The 21,867-nt window shown below is 48.7% G+C and overlaps 1 protein-coding gene across 3 annotated transcripts in view; it reads right to left on the reverse strand.

Annotated features, from left to right (window-relative positions):
* FAM168A (family with sequence similarity 168 member A) overlaps positions 1 to 21,867 on the reverse strand; it is a 235,271-nt gene that overhangs the window by 22,347 nt on the left and 191,057 nt on the right. For all 3 annotated transcript variants that reach the window (XM_082498131.1, XM_082498130.1, XM_082498129.1), the window contains one exon: positions 5,739 to 5,819. In XM_082498131.1, coding sequence (XP_082354257.1) covers positions 5,739 to 5,819 — 81 coding nt within the window. The remainder of the gene's footprint in view (positions 1 to 5,738; positions 5,820 to 21,867) is intronic.

The raw sequence follows: 21,867 nt of genomic DNA on the forward strand, positions 1-21,867 counted from the left end.
GGATGAAGGCTTCCGCACAAGAAGAGTCGGGTTGAGGAGCGCCAGTTTTAATCTTCACCATTTCCTCGCTAATTTAGCACGTTACGCGCTGGCAGATTTTTGTTCTCAATGCAAAATGACCTGTCAGCTTTCTGGACGTTAGGAGATTTCGAATATGGAAATTCTTAAAAGCATTTTTTAAGAATCATCAAGAGAGAAACGAAATTGAAACGTCGAGACAGCTGCGGACGCTTTCTTGCTTGAGCGTTAAGCTGCGTAACAAAAAGATGTGGCAAAGCGGGGGAGGGGGACACAAAAATGATCAGAGGCTTTTTATTTTATTTTTTTTTAGAGCAAGCAAGTCGGTAAAGATTAGGATTGCACTTCAGAAGGGAGCGTCAGGGGAGTGAACAAAAGGCTGGCTGCCACAAAGGAGATTGACCAGGGCTTTCCCTTCCCCTTTCACATCATGCAAATCTAAAGCAACAGACAATTATTGGCATTGCTTAAAAAAAAAAGAAAAGAAAAAAAAAAAAAAAAGAAAGAAATCGGTAGCTCAAGCCTTAATTAATTTGCAGAACTGCTTGCTGCAAAGTACTGCAGCGATAAAATATAGCGAGAATCAAAGCACGGGGGAGGTTAAGCATCTTTAATGAAAGAGAGGACACCCACAGCCACAGCCACCAGGACAAAGGTAGGGAGAAATCAAAGTCTTCGTGGTTTTGTGCTTATAAAAGCCGCTGACTAACAGGGTTCGGGGCGGATTATTCCATACGGAACAATCATGAGGAAACTTCTGAAAGTCGATCTGGCTGTTTTGAGGGAGGAGAGACCAGGGCGGATGGACAACGCGGCCCTCGCCAAGTGTGGGGGCTGCTTCCAGCTGGGTGGAGGACGCCGCTGCAGGAACGACAGGGCTGGAGAAGGGGTGCCCACCTGTGCAAACCCCAGTTTCCAGGGTTATCCCTGTGTTTCTTTGCTCTCTCCTGGTCTTCTTGACTGTTTCTTGGCTGCCTAGGTTGGGACATTCACTTCTTTCTTGTCTTTGTTGTGAACGCAAGCAACTTCTCTTTCCTCTGTGTCCTCCAGCCCACTCCAGGACCGATGCTTGTACACGCCAGGTGGGTCCCATTTCTCAATCTAATCCTGCTATCCTAACCTGGGCCAAGAAAGCAATCCCATAAAACATAATCCGAGAGGTCTTCTTCTCTGAGGCTATCTTGACTATATCAGAGTTCCTTGAGAGAGCATCTACAACCTCCCCCTGGGTTCCTCATGAGCATGAAGGACATCCCAGGCAGGATTCATCTCAAGCTCCCCTGGTAGGACGGACAGGCACCCATGGGGACTCTGTCCCCAGAGTTGGGCTAAGTGTCTCTCTGAGGAAGTCTGTCTCTCTCCGCTGAATACAGAGGGAGCTGGGCTGGAAGGGTTAGTGACCTAAGGTCTATACACCCAAAGGGAACAAAATCTTTCCTTAATGTGGCAATTGCTGCAGCTGTTTAAAATATTTGAAAAATTCCTATTGTTTTGGGGTTGGTTTCTTTTCTGATTTTTAATTTGGAAAATAAAACTGAGCTGAAATAAAATCTTTCCAGGGGACCATCCCTGCCCATGGCAGGGGGGTTGGAAATAGATGATCTTCAAGGTCCCTTCCAGCCCAAACCATTCTATGATTCTATATGAATGTGTGGATTTCAGCAAGATTTTGCGAAGAAAAGTATTTTGTTTGGATAGCAACGCAGCATTTCTGGGGTTTGTTTTCTAATAGGAACTCCAGCCTCTCGAGGATGGTGTCCGAGATGTACAAGAAGCAATACAGAACCCCCGAAAAATCATAGAATCATAGAATGGTTTTGGTTGGAAAGGACCTTGAAGATCATTGAGTTCCAACCCCCCTGCCATGGGCAGGGACAACTCCCACCAGACCAGGTTGCCCAAGGCCCCGTCCAGCCTGGCCTTGAACACCTCCAGGGATGGGGCCTCAACAACCTCTCTGGGCAACCTGTGCCAGTGCCTCACCACCCTCACAGTGAAAAACTTCTTCCTAATGTTCAATCTGAACCTGCCCTCTTCCACTTTAAAGCCATTCCCCCTCGTCCTATCGCTACATGCCCCAGTAAAAAGTCCCTCCCCAGCTCTCCTGTAGGCCCCCTTTAGGGACTGGAAGGCCGCAAGAAGATCTCCCTGGAACCTTCTCTTCTCCAGGCTGAACAGCCCCAACTCTTTCAGCCTCTCCTCATAGGAGAGGTGTTCCAGCCCTCGGATCATCCTCATGGCTCTTCTCTGGATACGCTCCAGCAGGTCACGCTGCCTCATCCTGCAGCGATTTGGTGCTCCCCCTCACTTGGGTGTCTCTTTGGCCATCTCCCCACCCAGTGGTGGAGCTGCTGCCTGCACGAGGCACAGGCGGCAGCTGGGGACAAGAGGCATTTTATGATGTCCAGGCCAACGTGCAGAAACACTGCTGCATTTACAGCCCCAGCTGAGCAGTGAAGACGTTGGCAGCCTCTGGCAGGACAAGCTACTAATAAATTTGTGTTGTTTTTTTTTTTTATGCTATGGAGCTTTTTTCACTTTACTCTTTCAGTGTTATGTCCTACAGGGGAATTCGAGGGTGGCCAGCACACATCTAGGGGAACAAAACTTGTTTCATATAACACGTTAAGATTTTCAGTGGGAAGAAACGCGGCTAAAGGCCCTACCAGAAGCACATAAAACCAAACAAAGCACCACAGATCCCTTACAGAGTCATCTGCAGTAAATGGCTTTATTTAATAACCTAGCAAAACAACAGTGAATTTAAGCTGTGATGTGGAGAAGACAGCTCCAAAAGTTTTTTTGGCAACGGAACCCTCATTCCTGCTTCATCAGCCCTGGAAAGCTCCCGAGTGTGGGGATCCACTGATTTTATGACAACCAGGAGACTGAAAACTTGGCAATTCAGAGGAGAAAGGGTTTAGCAAGACTGCCACAAAGTCCGGCTTTGTGTTCGTTACGCAAGCATCTATTTCACTCCGATGACTGCTCAACACTCAGCTGAAAAGACAGCTTTATTCAGAAGTTTTAAAATCCCACAGCTCTTCTGAGGCGAAGCATTCAGAATAAACATCTCGGCCAAGCAAAAAGCCATGAAGTCAAAACGAAGGGCAAGATATTATTTTTCATCTCCAGTGTGCGCTTGGAAATGGGTGAGCAAGAGATTTTTTTTTAGCCTTTTTTCATAAAACCCATGAAAAAAAGGCTCAGTCCTGATTTCAGAGATGCTTTTCCAACCACAGTTCAGACACTGCCAATTCTTGCGTTTGACCTGCGTGACCATATCCCTTAAAGAAAAAGCTCTGTCAACACACTACAGCCTCAAAAACCCCACAGCTATTAAATAATGTTCTAATCACAGAAGGGTTTGGGTTGGAAGGGACCTTTTGAAGGACCATCTTATTCCAACCCCCCTGCCCTTGGCAGGGACACCTCCCACCAGCCCAGGTTGCTCCAAGCCCCGTCCAACCTGGCCTTCAACACCTCCAGGGATGGGGCAGCCACAGCTTTTCTGGGCAACAAGATCTCAAGACCGCTATTAAGTAGGAGATTTCCTTTTCTTGTACGACATTTCGCTTAGTTCACTCCGGATAAGAGTCACATTTTGAAACTGCTACTTGGGTTTCTATCACCCTTTGCCATGCCAAGAGGCTCACGTCCCCCAGGTAATTTTGCTGAAAGCAGAGAACTTTAAAAACCTTTAAAAACTCAGGGTCGCTTCGTCCTTCCAAAGGATGGGTTTCAGTAAAGTACTTAACTGCAGGTTTGACTTCAGTTAAATTATTTCCTGAGTGGGGGCCTAAGGGAAGTCTTCAACTCCAAAAAGAAAAAGACTTCTATAAAGGTTTCCAAGTTTCGTCACTAAAGCGCAAAAATAGCAATTTTAGATTTAGAAAAGCGACTCCAATATTCCTCATTAAGCACAGAACTTCATTAGTCTGTGCTGTGGTGAAGACAACTCCTTGTGGACAGGTGGGAATTACGCCATGACTCCTGCTTCAGAGTAACTTCTCTGACTTAGACACCCTAAGGTTTCTATGTGGTGGAAGGTCCCCTTCTTCTGGAATAAGAAGCATCTTTTCCCGGTCTCTCCACCTCACATAGGATGAAGTGTCCAACCTCATGGTCAGAGCATGACTGGGTTTGTATTCATACCACCCACATGCTTTGATGGCTTTCTCCTCTCCAGCTTTCTCTGGTCAAGAGGGAAGGTCCCAGATCTGTGTGTGTCCTCCTCCATCCACACCCTTCTCTGCGTCCACAGAGCAGCGTAACCGGAGCCGTGGGCTGGGTACGTGTTTGGCCAAGAGACAACAGCGGAAAACAGACAGAAGGGAGGTGTGGAGAAATGGTGCTGAACAGCAGGCAAGAGAAGGAGCTTGGTGGTCTAGTCATGGGCTTTTATTAAAAAAAAGAACCCTTACGGCTAATGGAGGAATTCAAATGAGAAATGGCTTTGTGGGTTATGAGGGGAGAGGAGCCGCAGGGACGAGGGAGACGCTTGCTTGGAAAGGTAAGAGGTGAAGAGGACAGACGTCGCTGGCTGAGCTGAAAGAGCAGTAAAGCTCTGGACACCAAGAATGAAGGGCGGGGGGGTTGGTTCTGTAGATAAAACCAGTAGCTAGTGCGGGATATGAGCAAGAGGGAGGCAAAGAGTGGGATGACACGGTTAAAGCAGCGGACTGGGAACATTATTTTTGTACCAGCTCTCCGGAAGGATGGAGGAGAATTTGCTGAGGTTGGAGATGGCAGAGAGAGCAGGACTCCAGGGTAGGGGCTGAGCTACGGAGGATGAACGTGTTACCCCTGAGCCTGGCTGGGAGGATGCTTCAGAGGATGCAGAAGAGCATGTGTGGCTGGTGTGAAAAACGAAGATCTCCCTGAAAAATGAAGACCTCGTACCTCCAAGTAAGGCTTCCCACAGACAGACGGGGAGTAGTGGAGAAGGGAACAAAGGACAGAGGCTGGCCAAGCTTTCCTGAAAAGCTGGAAGATGTAGATGACAAATGGACCCAATGATGACAAATGGACCCAATGGACACGCTGCAGCAGCGGTAGAAAACAACTGGCCAAACTGGGAAAACCAAAGGAAAACAAGATGTTATAGAGAAGAGTGCAGCTGGTGCTGTCAAAGCTAACCTGCGCACCAAGGCTGAGGCAGAGGAGTTCCTGAGTTGGCCAGAAGAGCTTGCTGTGTCTTTGGAAGAGCCACTTTAGGGCAGCATGAAGGGCAGGAGCTGGACAGAAGAAGACACTAGGACAGACCCAGAGGCCATCAGTGTCACACAAAAGAGGGGGAGAGTAAAGACATAGCATGGGAGATCCAGACACCAAACAGGACATGGTTTCTGCATCTATGACGTGGAAGGAGGAGAGAAAGACAAGTGGGGGGAAGGAGAAGGCAACCTCGGAGCGACAGCATGCAGTATTCAGAAAATATTAAAAGCCATCAACGCACAGGTATCACAGCGATGAGGACTGTCACATTCCTGGGATTAGTGGCTCAAAAGTACTTTGCAACACGGACAAACATTCCCAGCAGAGGGTGTGAAGTTAACGGCAGAGTTAAGAAGGGAAGAGCTTAACCCAGGCCCCTTCCCTGGAAAGTATTTGCTGACAAGCGCACAGAAACTGCGGGATTTGCTACACGGAGCAGCGAAAGAGAAACCCTCCCGCGTGCTTCAGCGTGCCCGATCTCATCTCCACGCACAGGTTTTTACCTGGGGCGTAGCCGGGGCTGCTGGTTGGATACATGTTTGGGTTGTAGGCTGGGGCAGCGGTGGGATAGCCCGTCGGATAACCTGCAACGAGACAAAAAAAAAAAAAAAGAGAGAAATTACACTTTTGTCAACGAGGAGAGAGAAGAGGACAGCATCTCTGGAAAGCAATAAACAACCTGTGTGAGCAAAGAGGCCGTCGGCGCAGCCGAGAGGCAAAGCACAGATGTATTCTCTGTTGGCCAGGGTACAGGAAGAACTATAAATGTGCTCTACAGACTTACACGCGACATCATCAATATTTCATCTTTATTCCTCTAGAAAACGAGGGCGACAACCAGAATGCAGAACGCGGGAATGTTCAATGTGCTCTGCAGAAAACCACCGAGAAAACACACGCACACCGAATGCAGAATTCAGCTCCGAAAACACGCCAGCACAACCACACTTGAAAGGTTTTCCTTGGCTGCTTGCAGCCGTCATAGCTTGATCGTCACAGCACTTTGCATTTTAACAGCAGAGCTCAGCACCTCGGTGCTCAGCGCTTCCATTAACCAGAGCTTCTCGCTAAAGGGAAGGTAGAGCCGTTGCACGAAAACATGCCAGCCCTTATATTCACTCATGGCTGCACAAGTGCCATCCCTGGGAGGGACCCGATTACCTGCCAGGCCACCTGGAAGGAACACGCACGGCAGCTCATACCCTTTGAAGCCACATGAGGTTTTAATGGGCACTTTAGAAAAGGTCGCAGAGAGTCTTCAGTTTTCATCATCTTCACTCGAATCGGTCATGGGGAGTTCAGGGGAAATTATCTAAGCAGTCAGCTACGCGGAGGCTTGGAAATCACCGTACACTGCAGACCCAAGTCCCTGTGTGCACCCACACACAGTGCAGACGTCTGGCACGAAACTTTTACTTCATTGGAAGTTCTTATCCTGCACTTGGATCACAACAACCCCATGCAGCGCTACAGGCTTGGGGCAGAGCGGCTGGAAATCTGCCCGGCAGAAAAGGACCTGGAGGTATTGGTGGACGGCCAGCTGAATATGAGCCACCAGTGTGCCCTGGTGGTCAAGAAGGCCAACGGCATCCTGGCCTGCCAGCAGGACCAGGGAAGTGATCGTCCCCCTGTACTCGGCACTGGTGAGGCCCCACCTTGAGTGCTGTGTTCAGGTTTGGGCCCCTCATTACAAGAAGGACATTGAGAGGCTGGAGTGTGTCCAGAGAAGGGCTACAAAGCTGGTGAGGGGGCTGGAGGACAAGTCTTATGAGGAACGACTGAGGGAACTGGGGTTGTTTAGCTTGGAGAAGAGGAGGCCGAGGGGAGACCTTATCTCTCTCTACAGCTCCCTGAAAGGAGGGTGTAGTGAGGTGGGGGCTGAGCTCTTCTCCCTGGTGACAAGTGATAGGACGAGAGGAAATGGGTTCAAGTTATGTCAGACGAGGTTTAGATTGGATATTAGGAAACATTTTTTCACTGAAAGGGTTATTAAACATTGGAATAGGCTGCCCAGGGAGGTGGTGGATTCGCCATCCCTGGAGGTGTTTAAAAAAAGGGTGGACGTGGCACTTGGGGACATGGTTTAGAAGTGGTTTTGTCAGCGTAAGTTAATGGTTGGACTTGATGATCTTAAAGGTCTTTTCCAACCTCAGCAACTCTATGATTCTGTGAAGACCACAGATGACAATCTCCACACCTCGGCCTGCTCCATTTTGCTTTTGTTTACTGCCCTACCTCCATCTCTTGGAAGTCTTCCCGACTGAAAACAGTAACAGTCAAACAACTCCATCCCTTCTTACGTGCTCCTGCGTAAATCCCTCCAACAGACCGAACAGGACACGTTAATCTTCCTTTGCTGGCGGAGAGTTTGGCTTTGCTGTGCTTCACCGCCACGGCCGCTGCCCTGGTTTATCTGTGCATCTCGTTGGCCATCATCCCAGAGCAAAGCCAACCCAACGGCAGACAAAATGACCCTTGGAGAGTCTTTCCACGCCAAGCTCCACTGACGCTGCCTGCTGGTTGCCAACAAAGGCTGGAAAGAGGTAATTAGTAGTTGATTCACACCCCATCTTTGGTGTTTTTTTTTTTTACTTTATTAAATAAAAGCGAGTGTGGGTCTTTCCTCCTCCTTTGTGAGCAACAAGACAAATACATCGCAATCTCTGCCTCCCGTGCCCCAAAGCTCACTGCTCTTTGACGACGTGCAGATTTCTAAAACCTGGCACCCGGCACACAGCCGACTACTGCGGCAAAATTTTGAGGTTCATTTGAATAAATCTAATTCAACAATCATGACCACTGTACTGGAATAAATGACTGTATGTTCTACCCTCTCATTTTCATCAGTGATATATTTGGCTTCTAAATCAGGTTAATTAAAAATTGCTGTACTTAATGTTGGATAAGCAGCAGTTTAACAGATTTTTTTTATTTTTTTTTTCTTAGGCTACATAAAACCATGTTGTCATCGTACTCAGGAATATATACAGCCTTTTAGCAATCAAGAAGCTCCTTGGAAAGTTATTTGCAGATCCAGTGATTGCAAGCAGAACATTTAATGATGAAGATCTTAAATCAGAAACATCACTGCCTACTCTCTGCTTCATTAGAAGGTAACCGTTTCTTTTCCAGTACATTCATCGCTCCAGGGTCCTCCCGTTGCCTGCTCGACCTCGATGATCCCACTTTGCCTCCTAACCAATCTGGCTAAGGGTGTTAAACCTACTCCAGCTCACTTCTTGACCCCACCAAGGATATTTTCCCTATAATTCTTTCAACTGTGTTTCGACACAGGCTTTTACCTCTTCGGCACATGGTTTAGTAGCCCAACACTGTGTGTGCTTGCCATGGTTTTGGGAAGTCCCTTGCTCATCAGCTAAGGATGGGATCTAGATGCCTCTTGGGGCACACCAAGAGGTTCTTTGCTCTTTGCTGCTGGTTAATGCCCCCAAATAAATCCTGAATCCCATGGACTGCTGCAGTCATCCTTAATAGTCCTTAACGAACAGTCCTGAAGTCAACAACCATGACAAACACAGTCCTGTGTGGCTATATGCAGCGAATGTTTCAGCTGTGCCCTCTGAGACACCACCAGCACACACTGTTCAATTCAGCAAAAAACCCCTTCTCTTTTGCTCGGACCAAAACTTTCAACATCAGGTTTATACATAGACAACAAGCCTGAAATAAATCAGACCACTTTCAGACCACAGGAAAACTGTGGCTTTGGGTAAGCTTTTCCATCCAGCCAATTATTGAAAGACTTCACGGTTATTTCAGGCAGATGGAGACAACCGTATATTTAGGTCTTCTTTCTCTTTTTTTTTTTGGGGGGGGGGGGTTAACTTCTGCTTGGTAGGACTGCATCTTGCTTACTGTGGTACCTTTTGTTGTTCTAAAAGCAAGTTATGGCCATTTTCAGAATAATTTCATTTCAGATAAATACCATTTCTAGCAAGGCAGCTTTAATAGCTTCGGATGCGAAAAGATGCAGCCAGTCCTGCTCTACTCTATCTTCCACTCTGATCTCATAAACTTTGATAAGTGCTGACCTCCAGCAAGAAAACTTGTCCTTTCTATTTTAAGGGAAAACGGAGATGGGAAAGGTGCAGGAAAATTAATGTGATTTACTCCTTTCTGGGGCACACTGAAAGATAAGAAAGTAGAAGAATCTGGAGCGATTTGTGCCAGGGAAAACGTGCTTGAAATTTCCCAGCGCTCAAAACCCACTGGCTTTAAAAATACGCGAGACATTTTTATACCTTATTGGGTTTTGAACTGTTAGGATTTCTATTTGTTAGCTCTTCTTCATCCCCCAAATAACCACAAACGAGCTTCCACAGGAAAGCAAAAGCTGCAGTCACTATGATGGTCCTCACATCCTACATCTCCCACGGTGTAAGACAAAGCTCGGATCCAAGGACCAGGGATGAGCTCGGAAGTGATGGCAGCACCAAAGCGTCCAGCATCCTGCTCTGATTTCCCTCCTGAATACCCTCAGAGACCTCCTGTAAATCCCTGGTCCTCCTGGAGACCCTGCTCCCCTCCTGCCACGTCTGTCTTGCCTCTTCAACTTGAATCTGCAAAAATAACAGCAAGTTGGTTTATGTCGAGGGCTGCTAATCTGCATGGGTTTCCTGCTGGAGATATGAAAACATCGGGGACAGAAGGAAAACATCCTTTATTTTCTACTTCTACAGATGTGCACATGATGGGACCCTGTCTCTGCTGGGGCTTGGGGCCTTTTTACAGCAAAGATGCCGAAGGAAAGAAAATGAGATGAAAACATATCGAGCAAAATTTATTAGATTCCTCACAGAAGAAATCAAAAGTTGTTTTCTTGCTTTATTTTAATTTAATATCATCTGCACAATCAATAGGAGTAGAGAAGCCAGCGTTCATTTAACGTTCTCCCCAAGGAGAATATACGGCACTGCAGCTCGGAGAAGCACTAACGGAACGGCTTTAAAAATTACAACGCAATAACCGGTGGTGCAAAGCGAAGAGCACGCGGGGCTGCATCAAGTAGGTATTTTAAAGCCACCTTTAATTCCTCATGTATTTCTAAATGTTTCTAAACCATTCTTTCCGCCTCTGCTCACCCCTGGCCTCTTTGGTGCAATGCTGCTTTTGATTAACGGCTTTTGGGCTGCGAGTCGCAGCTACCCGCCCCCTCTTTTTAAGATGCACATCTTTAGGAGATGCACTAGTAAAGGAGTTCATGAAATGTGGCACACAGAGCCTTCAAACGCGTCTGTTTAGCTCAGGCTCCTTCATGATTATACTCCGAATGCCCATAATAGAGCAGTTAGCTTCTATTTCCAGCTATATATATTTTACTGCCTACATACAACAGATGTGTGTGTAATCATACGCACAAGATCACCGCAGACCTCTTCCGCACAGGACAAGGAATGGTTGGATGGGGCGTTTCAGAGAATACTAGAATGGTTTAGGTTGGAAGGGACCTTGAAGACCATCGAGTTCCAAACCCCCCTGCCCTGGGCAGGGACACTTCCCACCAGCCCAGGTTGCTCCAAGCCCTGTCCAACCTGGCCTTCAACACCTCCAGGGATGGGGCAGCCACAGCTTCTTGGGGCAACCTGCGCCAGGGGCTCACCGCCTGCACAGGCAACAATTTCTTCCGAATGTCTCATCTCAATCTCCCCTCTTTCAGTGTAAAACTGTTCCCTGTCGTCCTATCACTCCATGCCCTTGTAAAAAGCCCCTCTCCATCTCTCCTGGAGCCCCTTTAGGTACTGGAAAGCCGCAATAAGGTCTCCCCGGAGTTTCCTCTTCTCCAGGCAGAACCCCCCCAACTCTCCCAGCCTGTCCTCCCAGCAGAGGGGCTTCAGCCCTCGCAGCATCTCCGCGGCCTCCTCTGGCCCTGCTCCAACAGGTCCATGACTTTCCTCTGTTGGGGGCTCCAGAGCTGGACACAGTACTCCAGATGGGGTCTCCCCAGAGCGGAGGGGCAGAATCACCTCCCTTAAGACAGCTCTTTCCATCCTGGCAGCCTTCGGGGATAGTTTATTCCTGGTGCCCAGGTACTGAGCTCCTACGCAACCGCTGCGGTTGTTCTGTACGTCAGTACAGCAAAAACCGCTGAATTAACTGGGGAGAAACGAGAGGGCAGGAAAAAACCCCCAGAGATGTCAGCAGGAAAGGGGCTGCCCTGGGAGGAAAGGGTAGGAGCACGGTGGGGAGGATTAAAGAATCGAACGGCCAGCGACAGAGGGGAAGGGTTTATTTGGGTTTTATTTGGGCTTGTTCAAGGATGAGATTTGTCATTCTCCTTTGAAATTCAGGGCGCTCATCCCCGGTCCCTGGTGCAAACCAGCTCCGGCTCCTCCTTCCCACGAGCCACCAGAGTAAAACCTTGTGACACCCTGTAGGTCGGCACCACCAGAGGACCACGCACGAGGGCCAAAGTGACATTAAAACCCCAGGGCAAAGGCACCCTGTGGCAAGTTTTAGAAGAGAAATACCAGAGCACAGCAGAGGGGCACAGTCCCCCCCTCGCCCTGCTGGCCACGCTGCTGGGGATGCAGCCCGGGGTGCCGGGGGCTCGCTGGGCTGCCAGCGCACATTGCCGGCTCCTGGGGAGCTTCTCACCCACCAACAGCCCAAAGCCCTTCTCCTTTATCCTATATCACACAGTCTGTGTTGATACTGAGACTGTCCCAACCCTGGTGCAGGGCCTTGTTGAACTTCATGAGGTTCACACAGCCCCACTCCTCAAGCCTGTCCAGGTCCCTCTGGATGGCGTCCCTTTCCCTCTGGCATATCGCTCCTGTCCAGATTTGAAAAAACTGAGTGAATTTACAAAAGGACAAAACTTGCAGATGCATTATTATGATACTCTTTGACAATGAAGAACCTCCTTCGGTTAACCAGCATCTTAGCCAGGCCACCAGCCTGCCTCCATAAGCTTTAGGACCGATGCTGGAGCTTTGGAGACACCGACAATTGGTACCAAGCAGGGATTAGGCCACGTTTCCCACAAATTTTGATTAATGTTTCTAATCGTATCACATAATGATACAGCAAAGGGCTACGAAGATGATGAGGGGACCGGAGCATCTTTCTCATGAGGAAAGGCTGAGGGACTTGGGGCTTTTCAGTCTGGAGAAGAGAAGACTGAGGGGGGATCTTATCAATGCTGATAAATCCTTCAAGGGAGGGTGCCGGGGGGATGGGAACAGTCTTTTTTCAGTGGTGCCCAGTGACAGGACAAGAGGGAACGGGCACAAACTTGACCATAGGAAGTTCCATGTAAACCTGAGGAGGAATTTCTCTCCTGTGAGGGCGGCAGAGCACTGGCACAGCTGCCCAGAGAGGGGGGGAGTCTCCCACTCTGGAGCCATTCCAAACCCGCCTGGACATGTCCTGTGCCACTGCTGTAGGTGCCCCTGCTCTGGCAGGGGGTGGGACTGGGTGAGCTCCAGAGGGCCCTTCCAACCCTCACCATTCTGGGATTCTGTGATTCTGTAATATTCATGCCCTCTTGTCCTCCTGTTTCTGGATTTCTGCTCTCCTCCATGTACAAATGTCACAAGAGACACATCCAAGAGACAGTGGGGTGCTCAGGAACCACTGTGGGTACCAGGGGACCTTCCCCGGGGATCTGCTCCTCATTTCTTCCCTCCAGCCCTGCTGAAACAGAGACACAACTCTGTTGTCCGCACACCAGGGGCACACAGACATTAAAAACTGGAGCACACAAAGCGCTTGAGAATACTTAGAAAATCAATCAGTACAATGGTCTGAACCTGTTATGCTGAACCGGTCTGGTTACCGCATACCAAAGTCCTTCTCAAAAGGAGCTCTCTGGTTTTGAGCAACCCAAACTCAACATGTTCACCCACGGTTTGGCATCTGCCAGCACCATCTACTATAATCCGCCCAGCCGCAATTTCACGCCACGGAAGGTTGAGCTTCCAGCTTCAGATCACAAGCAAAATTGTCAGGAGCATCTAAATAACATACCAGCCAATGCAGCACTGAAAATCCACAAGTGCTGGGGCTCTGCGGGACTTAGGTACTCTTGAAACTCTTGAAAACGAATTTGTTTCCCTTCCGCCAGAGAGCCCTGGTGGTTTGGTCCATGTTTCAGCCTTCCACTGGTGATTGGGTGAGTGAATTGGCACTTACAACCCTGATTTCCAAAATGTGCCATTTAATTTTTCAAGAATAGCTTCTGTCGGCCCTTATCTGATTGGGGCTTAAATTGCTACAAGCAGCCTAAATTAATTTACAAGACACAATACTCTCCTTCGTTCTGTTTCCTAGCGAGTCTCGAGCAGTGATACGCTCCCGATAGCGGCCGTATCACAAGGATTTTTACAGGGACAGATAATGAAGTCCATTCTCTAAGTGCAGGACAAGGCACTATAAAACCACGCTTCAACCCGTTGAACCACCAAGGACTCCAGCTCACCGTCGCGCAGACACTCGCCGCGCTATCTCGAGAGCTCATTAACCACCAACGATCAACAGACGAAAAAGCCGTGCAGCCACACAAAACTGTCCATATTGTGTCATTCATTGTTCCAAGACAGATAAATCCAAGGGACCATTTTCCTCATTTTCCCTTTTAAACCCCTCAAACACCGTAGGCCAGTTTGCTTCTGCTGAGCAATAGATTCGAAGCCACAGGTCCAGGAACATTTTGTCTTTACGATCACCTCTTCAGGTCAGCCGTATGAAGCCAAAGTATTTTCACCTGCAAAATACTTTCATGTTATATTTTAAGTCCATCCACCAGCTCTCGTTCTTTATTGCCTAGACCTCAGAACCTCTTCAAAAATAGTATTTATGAGCACCTTCGCAGGACAGAGACGTGAGAAACTTCATGTCCTCAGCTTCACGCTGCTGTAAATCCGCTCCCTTTAGACTGACTGGGAATTAATTCTTGCAAAAAGTCACATTCTTTGACACAAATGTGCAAATTCGGTACTTGAGGAATTACCCCAGAGCTGAGAAATTAAGAGAGCAAATGCCACCCCGGCTTCCTGGCGCAGCTCCGCCAAAGCCTTCACCAGCCAGACTTGCAGCGATGCTCTTGAACGTTGATTGCCGGTAGCAATGACACCAGAAAGAATGTGCCTAATTATGTGATGATTGGGGGGAACAGAGAAAATAGCTGAGAAGGACATCTGGGAACTAATTCTGCATTAGAAACAAAGCCTCCAGAGATGAAGAGCTACAGCATTTCGGAAATGTCTTGCAGCGGAGATTTAAACAAACCTTGGTCTCCCATGGCATGAGCCTTTGTCCATCCAGAAGGATGTCTGCTCAGCCCACCTTGCTCCTCGCACAGCTGCAGAGCTCGGGGCTTGGGCCATGCATCTCCTCCTGCCTTTTGGGGAGCTGTCCCCCTTGGTGCGTGGGAGGTAGGGAGGTGACCCTTCCTGAAAGAGGGTAAATTTAGACTAGATATTAGGAAGAAATTGTTGACTGTGAGGGTGGTGTGCCCGTGGCACAGGTTGCCCAGAGAAGCTGTGGCTGCCCCATCCCTGGAGGTGTTCAAGGCCCAGTTGGACAGGGCTTGGAGCAACCTGGGCTGGTGGGAGGTGGAACCAGGGCAGGGGGGTGGAACTCGGCGAGCTTTAAGGTCCCTTCCAACCATTCTATGATTCTATGATTTACTGGCCAGGAGCCCTTTGTCACAAGTGACTTACAGACTAAAGGCTCTTAGGATGCTATAGGGATGATCAAACGACTGTACATTAGATTGTCAGTGTGTTTTAAGATGTTACCGTCCTTCAGCTGGAACTCAGGTCAAACTCAGTACTAAAACATCAAGACACATCTCATCCATTAGATTTCATTTACCCCCAGCTCAATTTGGCCTCAGGCATTTTAAGAGACAAATCTGTTGTACTGAAACTCCTTTTACAGCTCAAAATGCCCACTCCCAAATTCACACAGTTTTCCAAATCAAATTTAAGTCTAGAAGTGGTCTCCAACTCCGGAGGGCAGAGCTGAAGCCCTCCTAAACTGATTTCTATTTTGTTCTACGCTTAACATTTTCAATTATATGAAGCTGAGTGAATCCTGTTTTGCCAGTTCACAAACGCAACTACAGGAGGAAGGACGGCAGAACCTCCTCTTTCTTCCCTAATCACGCAGGACCCGTTAACAGTTGAACCGAGCACAGCGACTGCACGCATTTCCATGTCAAGCTCTACCCAAACCTCTCCCGTGCGCCACTCCTGGGGCGTTAAGAAGGATGAGCATCTCGATGCTGCAGGGCCGGGCCAGGTTTCATTTAACGCTGATGGTCCCACATTACTGCCGATATCCCATCACTCACTCTCCACCATGCCACGAAACGATTTCAGCCCACACATGCTAAATGGATGTAAAAATAGAGGAAAAGCTGAAAGCAAGGGTGGAACCGTTCTGGAGAGCAAGTTAATGGATGGTTGAGAATCCAGCATTTCTCAAGTCTCTGAGGATAATAAATACATTCATTCCCATGAAAAAGTGCCACCCCCTTATTACCATTTCAAACCTCATCAGCCCAAGAGTAGAGCAGTCAAATTGCACGCGTGTTCACCAGACACAGCAACTGTTTTAAAAAAAGATTTGCTCCAGCATTTGACAACCTGCTCACTTCCCTGGAGACCTTTCAGCTGGTTCTTTTTTCACCTGAAAGATCCTTTCCTTTATGTAAGCAGCACCTTATTTCTTGCTCGTTGCCCACGGCCATGAAAAACCAATCTTCACGTGGACTGTGAAGGCACCCACAGCATTGCTGGTGCTGTTGTTCCGCATTTTTAAACACTGACGTCTGTACAGACCAGCAGTTGCTGACCGTGTGTGCAGGCTGAGACTCTGTACTGGACGTTATCGCAGAGCTGAAAAACCGTATCTCACACCCGCTGCTGTTGAGACTGTGGGTCAGCACTGCCACCTGATCCTAGGAAAATTAAAGGACTTAAATTAAACGGGGTAATTTATTGTATCTGTATTGGAGAGTTGGGCAGAGAGGAACCTTATGAAATTGAACAAGGGCAAGTGCAGGGTACTGCAACTGGGGAGGAATAACCCCACACACCAGTACAGGTTGGGGGCTGACCTGCTGGAGAGCAGCTCTGTGGAAAGGGACCGGGGAGTCCTGGGGGACAACAGGATGCCCGTGAGCCAGCAATGTGCCCTGGTGGCCAAGAAGGCCAATGGCATCCTGGGGGGCATCAAGAAGAGTGTGGCCAGCAGGTGGAGGGAGGTCATCCTCCCCCTCTGCTGTGTCCTGGTGAGGCCACATCTGGAGCACTGTGTCCAGTTCTGGGGTCCCCGGGTCAAGAAGGACAGGGATCTGCTGGAGAGGGTCCAGCAAAGGGCTACAAAGATGATGAGGGGACCGGAGCATCTCTCTTCTGAGGAAAGGCTGAGGGACTTGAGGCTTTTCAGTCTGGAGAAAAGAAGACTGAGGGGGGATCTTATCAATGCTGATAAATCCTTCAAGGGAGGGTGCCGGGGGGATGGGAACAGTCTTTTTTCAGTGGTGCCCAGTGACAGGACAAGAGGGAACAGGCACAAACTTGACCATAGGAAGTTCCATCTCAACATGAGGAGGAACTTCTTTGTTTTGAGAGTGGCAGAGCACTGGCACAGGCTGCCCAGAGAGGTGGGGGAGTCTCCCACTCTGGAGCCATCCCAAACCCGCCTGGACTCCGTCCTATGCCACTGCTGGAGGTGCCCCTGCTCTGGCCGGGGGTGGGACTGGGGGAGCTCCAGAGGTCCCTTCCAACCCTGACCAGTCTGGGATTCTGTGATTCTCTGATCTGCTGTTCAAGGGTTGCCCTTGTACATTTGTGCTGATGAGAGACGTCATGATGAGCTGCAGACAGATGGCCGAGCTCCCGCAGCCCGCAGAGGAGCAGCAGTGGGGAGGGATCTGCAGGGTTATGATGAAGGCAACGGGACTCTGGCTGGAGTGGGGTACGTCCTTCCCATCAATGCAAAGTTCTTTGTGCCATCCCTCTTCCCAAGTCATTCACAGCAATCACAGAATGGTTTGGGTTGGAAGGCACCTGCCAAGATCACCTAGTCAAACCCCCGTACCATGACCAGGGACATCTTCCATTAGATCAAGTTGCTCAAAGCCCCGTCCAACCTGGCCTTGACCACTTCCAATGTTGGGACATCCACAGCTTCTCTGACTGACCCGCTCCAGTGTCTCACCACTCTCATCATAAGAAATTTCCTCCCTATGTCCAATCTAAACCTACGCTCCTTCAGTTGAAAACCATTGCTCCTTGTCCTGTCACAGACCTTGGTAAAAACTCTCTCTCCATCTTTCTTACAAGCCCCATTCATATATAGAAAGGCCACAATAACGTCTCCCCAGAGCCTTCTCTTCTCCAGGCTGAACAACCCCAATTCTCTCATCCTTTCTCCACAGGAGAGGTGTTCCAGCCCTCTCACCATTTTCATGGCCTACTCTGGACCTGCTCTAACAGGTCCACGTCTGTCTTGTACTGGGAACCCCACAGTACTCTAGGTGGGGGTCTCACAAGAGGGCAGTAAAGGGGAGAATCACCGCTCTCAACCTGGATACGGCATCCTCAACCAGGACAGGACTGGCTTTCTAGGCCGCAAGCACACATTGCCGGCTCACGTCCCGTTTTTGCGTGAAGCAAGGGAATAGCGGAGCCTCACTGCCTCAGGAGTTGCTCTGGCTTCACTCCAGCCCCACATTTCCAGGACCATGAAGAAGTGGTAGACAGGTTCTCCAGGAGGGGAGGCAGCTCTGGACCTGCAGAGCAGATGAGGAAGGAAGAGTGCAGGTCCTCTAATACGCAAACTTCTGTAACATCTTCCCTCTCCTTCCTCTCCCTCTCCAGGATGACAGCTTGACCCAAAGGGTGGTGAATTCCACTTGTGTGAAAGCACACACTCTTTGAAGAAAGGGTTTCTCTTATGGGGCATCTACATTTTACATGGTAAGCACAATGCTTGGAGACTAAACAGATAGGAGCTCTACGGGCATCCCAGATAACACAACCGTACCACTGCAACCTTCAGTATAAACCCAACCCCCTAAAAAAACCTGACAAAACCTACATGAATCTTGCAAAAAATATTTAATTTTTATAACCATTTCCTTTCTATTGTACAGATTTCTAATAAAGCACTATGGAAAGTCATGAGAGTGGCAGAGGTGCCTTTGGCATGAAAAGTGATGGCGAGAAAACCGTCAGTTGACGGCATGGACATATGGCACAGTCTATTTGTCTCCATTTCACAGGCTCACAACATCGACACAACGGGGTCCTGCTTGCTGGGGCTTCCCTGCCCTACAGGGTTGGAGAATCCCAATTTCTTCGGAATTAGGCAGGAGGAGCAGTGGGTCTTCAGGGAGCTCTGAGCTCTTCCATGGGACTTTGTGGTTGCACGATGCAATATGTCAAACTGAAGCTGCTGCCTTCATCACACCAGGGAATAAAGAGACTTTACAAGGCCAAAAATATATTAAGAAAATGACAGAAGCACTCTTTTGGGTATATGTTGCCTTCATTTTCTCTTGCTCGGAGAAAACTTGCTTTCAGACCATTTTTTAAGCTTCACTTATAAGCTGTTGGCCGAAAGAGATGATTCCCATTTCCATTCTCATTGCAGTTCCATCTCAGCCTGACTTCCCATCTACATCCAAAAGAAACCTCCTCCCAGGCTTTACCGCAGCTGTCTGGGTTCAGGACACATTTGTATGAGCGAAACTCATCTTGAAAACTAGGAGCAGCTGTCCAAAAATATTAGTGAGATAGTCTGATTATTTAAGGCGCATACTATAAATAAACCACAGTGACAGAACTTGACAGACTGTCAATCACTATAACTTCTGGGCAAGAGACATGTGTCATCTCCTTTCCCATGTTGGTTCTCCGTGGGAAAGAAGTTCTAGAAAACTGTTTAAGTCGTGCGATATTAATGCTCCCTGCAATTATTTACTTCATTCTGTATTTGACTAATCCAAAGCAAGATATGAACAGCCTCTAATGACAAAATAAAACTGTTTGTTGCTCCAAAGAAAGCGTAAGCCCTAGATAAAGAAGCTATTACAGTTTTACTTCAACACTGAACTGCGGCTCCACCTTATCCGACAATGTTCCCCGGGGCAATATTTAGCTGGAAAGATTGAAATGAGTTATGATAGCAGAAGACTGCTAAATTTGAAGCAGACCGAGTGGTATTCCTCCTATTGTCCCTAAGATAAGCCCTGAAGAATAATGATTTTCATTCTTCCTCAAAGGAATCCCAGTCGTGGTGAAAAGCAGCTTGCCGTGGGTCTGCAGCTAAAGCCAGACACACACATCAGCGCTGGGTAACCACCAACACGCCTGTTTGGAGCCAGGCAGAAGACTAATGAGGTCAGGGTTGCTGGGAGAGGACAGATCTTTTATTAGAGAAGCAGACATACCTCCCCCTCCCCCCCCCAAAAAAGGAAACTTTTTCAGGCACAGAAGTCCATCTGCAGCTCTCTCTCAGGAGAACTGGTCACCATTTAGTTTCTTGTGCAGAAGACCAGGCAGTGCAGGAAAAGTGAGTTTCAGAAGTAAATGCTGATATCATAGAATCATAGAATCACAGAACAGCTTAGGTTGGAAGGGACCTTGAAGATTATCTAGTCCCAAGCCCCCTGCCATGGGCAGCAACACCTCCCACCAGCCCAGGTTGCTCCAAGCTCCATCCAAACTGGCCTTCAACACCTCCAGGGATGGGGCAGCCACAGCTTCTCTGGGCAACCTGCGCCAGTGCCTCACCACCCTCACAGTCAACAATTTCTTCCTAATATATCATCAAAATCTCCCCTCTTCCAGTTTGAAGCCATTCCCCCTCATCCTGTCACTCCATGTCCTTGTAAAAAGTCCCTCCCCACCTCTCCTGGAGCCCCTTTAGGGACTGGAGGGCTGCAATAAGGTCTCCCCGGAGCCTTCTCTTCTCCAGGCTGAACACCCCCCAGCTCTCTCAGCCTGTCAAGAGAGTATATCCCCTGCAGTGTTTTAGCCATGATGGGTGATGGATGTAAGCAAGAGGACATACCACGCTGCCAGGAGAGCGGTAGCTGTACTGTACCATCACACAATCAAGCACACCCTTGCAAAGGATGGTACTGGGGAAGAGCAAGAAGCGAACGTACCAAGGAAAGGCCCATAGCTGGAGAGCAAGCTGAACGGAGAAGGTTCAATATATTCCTGTTCAATATATTCATCAATGACCTGGATGAAGGGATGGAGTGTACCATCAGCAAGTTGCTGATGACACAAAACTGGGGGTGGTGGCTGACGCGTCGGAAGGCTGTGCCGCCATTCAGCATGACCTGGACAGGCTGGAGAGTTGGGCAGAGAAGAACCTAATGAAATTCAACGAGAGCAAGTGTAGGGTACTGCAACTGGGGAGGAATAACCCCACGCGCCAGTACAGGTTGGGGGCTGACCTGCTGGAGAGCAGCTCTGTGGAAAGGGACCGGGGAGTCCTGGGGGACAACTGGATGGCCATGAGGCAGCAATGTGCCCTGGTGGCCAAGAAGGCCAATGGCATCCTGGGGAGCATCAAGAAGAGTGTGGCCAGCAGGTGGAGGGAGGTCATCCTCCCCCTCTGCTCTGCCCCGCCCCGGTGAGGCCACATCTGGAGCACTGTGTCCAGTTCTGGGGTCCCCGTGTCAAGGACAGGGAACTGCTGGAGAGGGTCCAGCAAAGGGCTACGGAGATGATGAGGGGACCGGAGCATCTCTCTTCTGAGGAAAGGCTGAGGGACTTGGGGCTTTTCAGTCTGGAGAAGAGAAGACTGAGGGGGATCTTATCAACGCTGATAAAACCTTCAAGGGAGGGTGCCGGGGGGATGGGAACACTTTTTTCAGTGGTGCCCAGTGACAGGACAAGAGGGAACAGGCACAAACTTGACCATAGAAAGTTCCATCTCAACATGAGGAGGAACTTCTCTCCTGTGAGGGTGGCAGAGCACTGGCACAGGCTGCCCAGAGAGGTGAGGGAGTCTCCCACTCTGGAGCCATTCCAAACCCGCCTGGACGCCATCCTGTGCCACTGCTGGAGGTGCCTCTGCTCCAGAGGTCCCTTCCAACCCTGACAGTCTGTGATTCTGTGATTCTGTGGGCTATAGAGATTGGGACAACACATATGAGCAGCTGTACCGGACTCAACCAAAGGTCTGTCTAGTCCACTACCTGCTTATGACAGTGGCCAAAAGTTGGCAAGACAGTAGGAAAAATAAATGTTTATAATATCCTCCCAATACACTCCCAGCCTCCAGCCATTTACAATTTGGCCATTTCCTGTGCTAGATATTATTTTCACCACATTTATTATTATTTATTTATTATTTATTATTCATTAGTATTTAATATTTCTCTTTTGGTGGATTTCTCTTCCATGGTCTTGTCAAGTCTTCCACTCATCTGGATAAGCTTTCAGCCTTGGATCTCCACAGACCACATAGTTGAAGAAGCTTCATCTTTGCTTTGTTGCAAACATTTCACTTCCCTTCATTTGATGGCTTTTTGGTTTTGTACTACAGAAATGGGGATCGACATTTTTAGCAGCCATGTCATCCACAGCTTTATTAATCTCTCTCATATTCCCCTTGGTCATGTCTTTCTTAGGCTGC

The sequence above is a fragment of the Vanellus vanellus genome, assembly GCF_965231255.1.
Source record: "Vanellus vanellus genome assembly, chromosome: 1".
Lineage (NCBI taxonomy): Eukaryota > Metazoa > Chordata > Aves > Charadriiformes > Charadriidae > Vanellus > Vanellus vanellus.